This window comes from Globicephala melas, chromosome 2 (assembly GCF_963455315.2).
Source record: "Globicephala melas chromosome 2, mGloMel1.2, whole genome shotgun sequence".
Classification (NCBI taxonomy): domain Eukaryota; kingdom Metazoa; phylum Chordata; class Mammalia; order Artiodactyla; family Delphinidae; genus Globicephala; species Globicephala melas.
In genome coordinates this window covers 152,218,368-152,228,502 of record NC_083315.2, presented here as the reverse complement: position 1 = coordinate 152,228,502, position 10,135 = coordinate 152,218,368, and the positions used below count along the sequence as shown (strand labels likewise).

General features: G+C 45.9%; 1 protein-coding gene across 1 annotated transcript; it reads right to left on the bottom strand.

The window, feature by feature from the left end:
* Positions 1–1,916: 1,916 nt before the first annotated feature.
* Positions 1,917–9,794, bottom strand: AHSA1 (activator of HSP90 ATPase activity 1). Its single transcript, XM_030831891.2, has 9 exons — positions 9,563–9,794; positions 8,004–8,194; positions 6,229–6,311; positions 5,710–5,827; positions 4,520–4,608; positions 3,533–3,661; positions 2,971–3,072; positions 2,428–2,479; positions 1,917–2,310 (listed from the first exon to the last, which is right to left on the bottom strand). Exons 1-9 carry the CDS (start codon positions 9,640–9,642, stop codon positions 2,138–2,140), a joined length of 1,017 nt encoding a protein of 338 aa, XP_030687751.1. The 5' UTR covers positions 9,643–9,794; the 3' UTR covers positions 1,917–2,137.
* Positions 9,795–10,135: the final 341 nt, after the last annotated feature.

The window sequence follows — 10,135 nt, the reverse complement described above, 5'->3', positions numbered from 1 at the left end:
CTTGGCCTAGGATTTGCAATTTGGCCAATTAACCAGATTTTCAGAAGATCAATTCCTGCTCAAGGGAACATGTGTGGGCTTGGGAGCCCAGAAGTCAGCAGGTAACATGCCACCGGGGGCCAGAGCTTCTACATCCATCTCTAATAGGTACCTATTATACTACCCATTTTACAGATGAGGAAATTTGCCCAATTTGTTAGGAAGTGACACATTTACAATTCAAACCCAAGTCCAAAGTTCTGTTTTTAGCTCTGTCATTCTGCTTTTTAGGCTCCGATGGCTAACCAAAATGTTATCAGTGAAATGGAAGTGGTGAAAATTGGAACAGCCATCAGTCCTGGGGATATGAATGTTACCGAGCTGTCATATAACAGGAACTTTGCCTGGTGCTTTGGTTATTACTAAGACACTTGTAAACTTCACTTCAGATTTTTCTTAGGTATTCTGGAATTGGTAACTCTCCCGCCAGGTGTGAAAGGGGTCCTTTTTTGTCACTGGTCTCTGTTAGGAGGGGTCCTTGATTTGCTGTTTTTGTTGATTTTGGCCACGCCGTGCAGCACGCCGGATCTTAGTTCCCTGACCAGGGATAGAACCCATGCCCCCTGCATTGGGAGCACAGAGTCTTAACCACTGGACTGCCAGGGAAGTCCCAAGGGGTCCTTGATTTGATTCAAGCTAGAGCACAGGTAGTTTATCAAAAAGTATCTGTTCGAAGCCCCAGGAAGCAGATCTAATGCTGAACTAGATGCAAATTAGTTCAGCCCAGCACTTGTTGATTAATTCAAGCCAAAGGAGGATATTGGGGGTCTAAATTAGCCGGATCAGTACTGATTTCCTACTTTAATTACATTTTGGCCAAGTCATGTTGGTTGGATTAGCCTGCAGACCTCACTGCCACCTAATAAAACAGGCAAGGACAGATGAAGGAAATAGCTGTAACTGCAGGAGGTAGTGTCTGGATTAGAGGGTGCTGACTCACACTGAGGTCACCAGGGCGGGGCTTGTCGAGGAAAATGACCCTCCCTGTGAAGGTAGTTTACCTCTTCCTGCAACGTGGCAATCTGGACCCCACTGGAACCCCTTCGTCAGTGCTCAGTAAACTTGCTTAATGGAACCAGGTATTTAAAAATACTCTATATTCGTTTCTTCCTTTTTCTGGGAGTAACAACAGGCCTGGAATTTCCTATTCCAGGAAGGCTGCCTAACATGCTAGAAATGCAGCTGCTTCTTTTCAGGGATGAACGCGACGAGGTAGTAGACAGTGGTTTGGACTTGAGCACTGGCTCTGCCGGTTATGGTCCTTGTTCCAAATTCCAACTCTGCTAAATTATCTGTTGTAGGGTCTGGGATATGCGTTAAGAAATCCAAGGACTAGGTTCTTGTAAAACAGAAATAATGCTAGTATCTGTTTCATGGGGGCTAAATAAGCTACTGTAAGGGAACTGCTTAGTACAGTGTCTGGTACATAGTAACCGCTCAATAAACAGAAGCTCAGTGAGCAGAATCCCAAAGCCCACAGTTCCCCTTGGTCACAGGGTGGGGAATCTCTTTCTACGCCTCAAACCAGCACCTGGTTGATCACCTCTTCTTGGAAGACGATAAGAGGCCTTGCAGAGTGGGAAGCCCAGGATGCCACCTGGACCAGCGATAAAGTTTCTTGGTACCGTTCACCCCAGGGAAACTCCACCCCACATTTCCCTCAGTGAGGGCAAGAGACCCGTTTTGCCAGTCTGCAGTATGAAAGGACATGAGCTCAGGAATGCCTGCTGGTGAGAAGTAGGCTCTTTTCAGGCCTCTTAATTACATACACTTATGCAGAACGGAGATAAAACCCCTCCGTTGGTTTTTTTTGTTCAAAACCTTCAAGGGAACTCTTAATACCAGCCACCCCGTCAACACAGGTTCCAGACATGCACGATTTTTAAATTACGTTTATTTAGCGTATGTACACATAAAAGAGAAATCACCCTCTGTTCCCACCCAGCAGAAAACATGCACAAACCCAAGGTATACATGAAGGGAAGGGGTCCCGGCCCCAAGTTAGTGGTTGGGATGGTGCAATCCTGTAAGTCACAAGCCCCAGTCAGGAGAGGGCTGGACTGAAGTGTTCGGCGGGCTGTACCCTCTGCTGCTATTCCTAAAATAAGCGTGCGCCGTAGCCAAAGGTCTGTTTGATGCCCTCAAAGTAGTACCGCTGCCAGCCCTGCCGTGTCCTCTCTTCCTCGGGGGCAGGGATGCCTCGGCCTTCCATACACAGCTCAGTCTCTCCATTCTTGTCAATGAAGGTCAAGGTGATGGTGGCAAAGTGCCCTGGGGAAAGGCAAAGGGGAAGGAGGTTTCAGATCCAGGGTTTCCATGTGGGTCTGAGGCTAAGGGGAAAAGAAAAAGTTCTGGGGGCAATGGCAATAAATACATATGCTTACTTACCTTCTGGCCAAGATTTAAACCTCCACTTCATCACAATATGTTTCTCAGGGATCTAAAATAATCAAAGAGGTCAGCCTATACTATAGACTGCAACGTATCCAATCCTAGCAAGCATCACCCATCTGCCTTTCATACGGAGCCCACCATCTGCAGCTGTACTACTGATGAGGACAAAGTGGACCAGAGTTGGTAGCTCCTGCACTGACATCAGCCACAGCCTCTCCTCTTACTCCTAAGTTGGGTCCAGTCACCTGTGCCCACGTGAAATCTCAGTGCCACAAACGGAAAGCCGTAAGCCACCAATGTATCTAACCTCTCTTCCATGTTTGATTTTTCCAGGAAGAAGCAATTTTACCCCACTAAAGAAAAATTTATATGAAAGCAAGAGAATTCAATTGTAGCATTCTTTTGAAAAACAAAATGAGGTTTTACTAACCAAAGAGATTACAGCCTTAAATTTTATCTACAGAGCTGAAAAAGAAAAGGAGGAAATGTTATTCTTCTGACCAGACAAAAGCTATATCCTGGCAAGCACGTACTCACCAGATCAGTGAATTCTCCAGAGACATTGCCATCTACCAGGTGAAACTTGCCACCTTTGTCTGCTTCTAACATTGCAGGAGCATGGGTAAAGGCCTGAACAAGCTGCAGAGCAAAAGGAGGTAAGAAGATGCATGGCTCTCAGTGGGACCCAGGAGAAATGCCAGCTGACACCTGTATGCCTCAGCTCTCACTTCCAAAGACACTACTCTGCCCAAGAACCAGGTTTAGGCTCTTTTCTGTTCCACTAGAGACCAGGCTTCGACTCAAGTAACTCTTTCTGAACCTAGGATGCCATTGTTTCGAATCCATTTACTTTTCTAACAAGAATGATTCCAGGGGTTCCCACTTACATGACCCAAAACTAGCATAAAAGAGAAAAAAGAAGACGAATCCACTTTGATGAGTGGGTTGAACAAAAGAGTTTTCCCTTTGCCTCTGAGTGTACAAGGAAAGCTTCACGGTTCCACTCAGCACTTCCTCCGCACAATGCGGGGATGTGCCCACAACTCCAGTCACTCGGGACGGCAGATGCCAGGAGCTGGAAGGACAAGACTATACTTACCTCCTGAGTGGTAAAAACTCTATAGAGCTCCTCTGGTGATGTCAGGAAGGTTTCTCTAAGGGTGATCTTACAAGTGGGGATTTTGACACCAACAGGTCTTGCCTGGGTTTTTGAAGGAGCAGACTTAGCCTGTGGAAGTGGCAGTGAAATTGTCAGTTTAGAGTAATGGTGAAACCTCAATTAACAGGTCTTCAGGGATAGCCCTGCTATTCATTCTCACAAACTTTTTCACCTCCAAGGCTAATTATTCCAGAGAGTTAGAGGAAATTTATGTGCATGGGCACTTCAGTCAGAAGGAGAACTTTCCCAGAAAATCCTCAATGCCACTCTAGGTGAAAGAAGAGTGACACTCATTTAAAAGCCCATTGCTGAAGGGCACACCAAATCATAAGGTACTTCTGAAGAGCCCCACGTGATTCTCAAGCAGAATTTCTATGCTTAAATAGCTGGAAGCAGCACCCCCAGAATATCCTTCAGTGTGCTGACAAGAGGGCAACAGGGCTGAAAACCAAGTGCTGAACCCAAACCACACAAGTTCCATCTCCAGAAAAAATATTTGCTCACCCTGCAAATGCAGCGAAATCGATCAGTCTCCTGTTAGGTGAAGTTAGTGATCTAAGTAACCCCTGATACCTTGATGACACCTTTAGTATCAAAGTATGAAATGTAGACATAATACTTAAGATGCATATAGGTGAAGACCACCCTGCGTTCATAACCTCCTCACTGGGGTTAAACGCAACAGTCGGACTCTGAAGTCCCTGATGGCTTCCATTTGCTCTAAGGGGTCTGTTATAAATGAATAAACACCAGGTTAAAGATGGGGAGACAGACAACTACACTCTGTGGACTCTCTACAAAGCACCAGCTCTGGGTCAGAGGTTAGGGTGGGAGAGAAAGAGCTGATATAGAGACTTATGAAGGAGGCAGTGCCTTAACTCCCTTTCCAGACAGCCTCCCGCCCCAGCACATGGGGACACCGGTTACCTTGTGCTCCTCAGTTTTCAGTGCTGGCTGCCCGGCTGGGTCTACTGACTCTCCATTCATTGTAGGCAAGATCATACCCTGCGTGAACTCTGAAAAGATAAAATCCCAGCTCTTGGAAGTTATTTCTTAGTAGCTGAGACTCAGGGTTTCATTGTAGTTTGACAAACATGGCCATCTTAACTCAGATGGAGGTCACGACAAGGGAGGGAAGAGTAATCCACTTTACCATCTTTAACTTTGATCTATGCCAGACAGGTATCTGAGTGTATGCTACAGAACACAGTATGTTCACTGGGATTATTTTAAACTCGATTCAATTAGAAGCATCACGACTTGTTAAGCATACGTGAGGTCTACTGTGGATGGCAGCCAATGAGCGCAGTGGCACTTCCAAAGACTTCAAGAGTGTGCCAAGATACCCACAGCTGCAATTTAGTCCCCTTTCTCCACTCTGCCTTGCCTCTGGAGGACAGCCGCAACCAGTTATGGCATCAGAGCACTGGTTCCCACCAAAAAAGGTTTCCACCTCTATACCGGTTCCCTCTGATGATCATCTGTACTCCGACGCCAAGATCAGAACACACTGGCAGAACTAGAATTCTAGGGGACAGCTGAGCTGACTACTATTCACATAACCCTCTAAGTGTCCCTGGAGAACGTGCATCAAAAATGGTGCAGGACACTATGCTCACGTGGTGAGTCTGGGGCTGCCAACTCTTTAGATCAGCAAGTCTAACAGAAATACAATCTCAAACCTCAAATGTAATATTAAATTTTCTAGTAGCCACACTAAAGCGTTACAACAAACAGGTGAAATTAATTTTAACGATATACTTAACCTAATATATCCTAACTACCATTTCAATATGTTATCAGTATCAAAAAATTATTGAGACATTTTACTTTTCTTTTAAATACTAAGTCTTCAAAATCCATAGCGTTTTTTGTACTCGCAGCACATCTCAATTTGGACTAGCCACCTTTCAAGTGCTCAACAGCCGACACATTAGACAACATGTCTCTAGATCTTTCCCTTACTTAAGGTTTATAGACTGATTTTTAGATGAAATAAGCCTCCTCCCCCCAAATTTTTATCCATTTGCCAAAGAAAGACCTGTCAAGCCCCTTAATTAGCATCTGACTGGTGGAAAACTATCTTCTCAAGGCACTCGCAAGTACTCAAGGGATACCTGTTTTGAGGGTGCTGATGTAAATTCCCATTGCTTCTCTTAGAAGTTTCACCCCTTCTTCCTTCATTAAGCCCACGAGATTTGTGTCAGGCTCATCCTTGGCAAGGCTCACACTAATCTGAGTGAAAGACCAGAAGTAGGTTGTAAATAACTTGAGAGGCACCCACACTGTGGAATGTCAGTGCTGAGCAATCAGATAACTGCTAACATTTCCAAAGGAAATGAGGGTTGAGGTTTTTGTACAATCCCCATGAGTGCTGCTTCTCGAGGTCTCTCTGCCAAGACAAAGGTGGCTAATGTTAGAACCCACACTACTCACTAAAGCAAAGTAATTAAATAAGCACAAGCTGCTCTGGGAGCTCCCGATGGCACCAAAGACCCAGAGAATCATCTGCAGACTGGGGTTCTGAATGCTGGGGCCAAGCCTGGCCTGTCATGTTGAATGACAGGTCATTTTTCTCATCTGAGAATAAGAGGATGTGGAAGACTCAGACAGATGAGGAAACAGAAAGCACAAACCTCCACTTCATCCACGCTATTTTCATCAGACAAATTGGGGATCTCCACATGGCCCTTGTACTGCACCCCAGACTTAGAGGTACCTGTCAAAAGTAATGCAATGTTATCAGTCTCCTTCTCTTCTCTCCTCCTCTTCTGCTCTGGCGTGCTAACTACTATTCTGCTTACGCTTCTTTTGGACAACTGAACTGACCTTCTTTATTCTGTGAGAATGCCATGCCAGATGCAGCCACTGCCCCCCACCCTGAAATGTCCTTCCCCATCAGATTTCTTGAGGCTGTGCTATTACAGTGTGGGACCAAGAATCATGTGAATTTGGCACCAGCATGAACTCTGCTAAGGAGGACTTGGTTCATAGTCAATACAGACAGCTCTGCTAGAACGCTTGTCTGGAAAATACAAATTTGTTCCAATACTATTGATATATTAAGGGACGATTTGATCATAACATCAATTTCATGTTTGCTTATATGTGATTTCATCCTTGAGAAACACTAGGTGAACCCAAAGAAACCCAAACCCAGCTGAATGGAGCTGTATAGGAATACGCGAAATACACATCTCAAACATCTGTCTGCCAGTGACTTCAGTTCACAGTGTGTTAGGAGCCACGCCATCCACCAATGGTGTTATAACGCTCCTTCTCTTTTCAGGTGACTCCCCTTCCACCACCTCACAAAAACCCACATGCCCCAAGGCTTCTGATACCCACTTTCACAAGCAAACTTCAGGTCTTTGTCAAGGTAAAGCATCATATTTATCATGTTATTTATGTATTTCTTATGATTTAACATGTGTAAACTGTGCCATCAATTTTTACATTCCTAAATTTAAAGAAAATCACTGATAAAACTTTTGAGTCTAGTGTCACGTCCCTAACCCCATCTTCCCTACAAGCCCTGTGGTTTTTGTTGAGAGACTCTGCATAGTGTGGTGATTTTTAGAAACACATGTGTCACGTTATAGCAGAACTAACTGTATTTCAAAGTTAACTCACAAAACACCTATCTTTACTTCTCTAGGCCTCAGTTTCTCAATCTATAAAAAGGAGACTGGGCAAGATGATACCTAAGGTTCCTTCCAGACTGCTGTGCTTTAGTAGTTTAAAAAACAAAAAAAGACGATAAATACATTTCCCCTCTTTATTAGCATTCACTTGAGAAATGTTTATTGAAACAAAAATTTATTTCATGCTTTGCCCCATACATGTACCCTTTTAACTTTACTGTCTTTTAAAATTCAGCCTCCCAACAGTCAGGACCATCTAACCATGGGCCCAATTCTATGTTAATATCTTCACAAAAGGAACATTAAGCTAGAGAATAAAACTGACCCAAGTTATAATCACATGCAAGCTTCATTACCACAGCACTCTGAACTGTTAGGGTCACACTGGAGAGAGTTAAAAAAAATGTTAAAAAAGAAAGAAAACCAAAAAACTCCCCCTCCCCACTTTAAAATCATCCAAGAGGCAGAAATAGCTAGTCTGAGAAATGTCACATTGTATGTCCCAACACAGACCAGGTCCAAAGATTCAGCAGCTCAGCTGCTTCATCACTGGGGACTTGTGAGACTCTGAGAGAGGAAACCCATTAATAGTGTCCCACAGTGGCAGAAGAATTTCAGCATCCAATACTGTTTTCAATAGGACTCCAAAACAGCATTATCTCCCTTGAAAAAAGTTCATAACCTCTCAAAAACTGTTCTCCCCGGCTCCTGAACAGGTCAATCAAAACGCGGTTAACCTCTGTCCTGAAAGCCAAGCATAGACTTACCTGTCCAGTTTAGTTTGATGCTCCACTCATAAAAGAAGATAAGTTTGCCTTTGCGATTGTTAATAGATGCCTCTCCATCAAGCTTATTCACTTCTGTCACCTCGCACTTCCCTTCCTCATTTTGCACACGCACTGCCAGGAACAGTGTTTTCAGCTTATCTGTGGACCAATTTGAAGCATCTCTCTCTGTCCTGCAAAACAGAAACAAAGCTATGGACCAGCAGCCAAATGAAGGATACAACTGCTTGCTTTATGCAAGAACATCCAAGGCTAAAGGAGGCTGGAAAAGAACACAAAACCCTCAGCCCCACTCCAGCATGTCCACAAACGTGTTACTCCTTATTGACAGTATGGGACTCCTAAAAGGAAGACCAGGAGTCCCATATGTCAATAAGGACAACTGCTGTAATAGAGTGGTTTCAAACTAAATGGAAAATTCTGCTTTCCTTTCTCAGCATGATGGTGCTGGGGTCAGCATTAGATGCTTTAACGTGGCGCCCCCGTCTGACCAAGTGGAAAACTGTGCACATCTTGCTGAAGTCAGGAGCACACAACGGGGCCAACAGAATGCAGTATTGAGCTAAAAGGTCCAGTAACGAATAAACCAATAATCTTGATCTCATTAGCACAGTGTTTTGACCTGTCAAATTCAGGCTATGCTATAAAGGCTCTACACATTCTATGCCCTCTAAATGGCCATGAAAACAATGTAAGTCCAGCACTTCAAAAACAAACAAAAATTAAGTCAAACACTGTGTTAAGAGGAAAGGAGGCAGGCTGAGATATAGAGAAGAAAAACTATCTACCTCCCCATTTTCTAACTAGTAGAGAAAACAACAGTAAAAAGAGCTGCAACAAAGTAAAAATACAGTAAAGACAGTATGAACAAAGTTCACTGGACTCAAAAGATAAGACATTACTTGTAGAGGATTTCATGAAGGACAGCAGACTTTTAAGAGTGGTTGGGTTATAAACCATGATTGCCCGGCAACCAGGGGCAGTCCCTGGAGCTACAATACAACTAACTTAATAGTTCCGGGTGACAGGCCACGGCGCCTTCAGGATCACTGGGCTCTGGGCACCGGCAGAACACGTTCTAAACCTTAGCCTTCTGGAGTGAGGCAGCAGTCCCCTATGACTGACTTTTAATTCCACCCGTAAGCCGGAAAATAGGAATTCCAACCCTCCCGAGACTAACACGGCAGTCTCCCAACACAATCCACGGCGGTTTGGGTCTCACTGACTCCTGCGGCCACGAGTGGGAAGCATCTCCCCGCTCAGGCTGAATGCAGCAGCCAAGGGGTTCTGTTCTCATATCTGAAACCCCTCGTCTGGGGCGCAGCCCTCCATGTCGTCCCCCCGCCTCCCCCGCCAATGAAACGGAGGCCGGAGGGTGGAAGGACCTGGGACTACGGACCCCTGTTAACAGGAAGGACCCACACCCATCTCCGGGCAGGAAAGGCTGCCTCGGCCCCAGCTTTGTCCCGGCCGAGGTTCCAGGAACCCTGCAACCCTGGCCCGGCCGGAGCGCTCCCGCGGCCTGGCCCGCTGGCCCTCACCAGTGCCAGTTGTTGACGTTGGTGGCGTCCGCCCGCTCCTCCACGATCCAGCGTGGGTCGCCCTCACCCCACTTGGCCATCGGCTCTCCGGTCGCGCCGCCACCAGCTCCCGAGCAGCCACAGCCACAGCCTCAGAACCGCGCGGACCCAGCCGCCCGGCAGCGCCTGGAAACTACTAGAAGCGGCCGCAGAACCTCCTGGCTTGCTTTTCCCTCCACCTCCCCGCCCCCGCCCCCTCCCCGCCTCAACTTCCGGCTCCTCCTCCCTCCCACCAGGTGCTTCCGTTCCGCCTCGCCGGACCTTAACTTCTGTCTGTTCTAGGGATCCTTCAAACTCCTTCGGGTTATCGCCTAAAAGACACGAAATGCTACCGCTCACACGGTCATTCCTCACCCGTGGAGACACAAAGGACACTTCTCATTGTTTCCCTGAACCCTTAATCGGCCATGCTAAGCCTCATGGGAGTTGTAGTCTTGTTGACTGACCCGCAGGATAACCGCGGAAAATGTAGAGGAAAGGACTTAAGCACGGTACGCTGCGGATTCTGGGAGTTGTAGTCAACAGGCCCCTGTG

Coding starts and splice junctions, on each gene's coding strand:
- AHSA1 (XM_030831891.2), bottom strand. CDS start 9,642: ATGGCCAAGTGGGGTGAGGGCGACCCACGCTGGATCGTGGAGGAGCGG. Junction 6,312..8,003: donor CATCAAACTAAACTGGACAG/GTAAGTCTATGC, acceptor TACTTTTGACAG/GTACCTCTAAGTCTGGGGTG. Junction 4,609..5,709: donor CATCAGCACCCTCAAAACAG/GTATCCCTTGAG, acceptor TTATCTTTTCAG/AGTTCACGCAGGGTATGATC.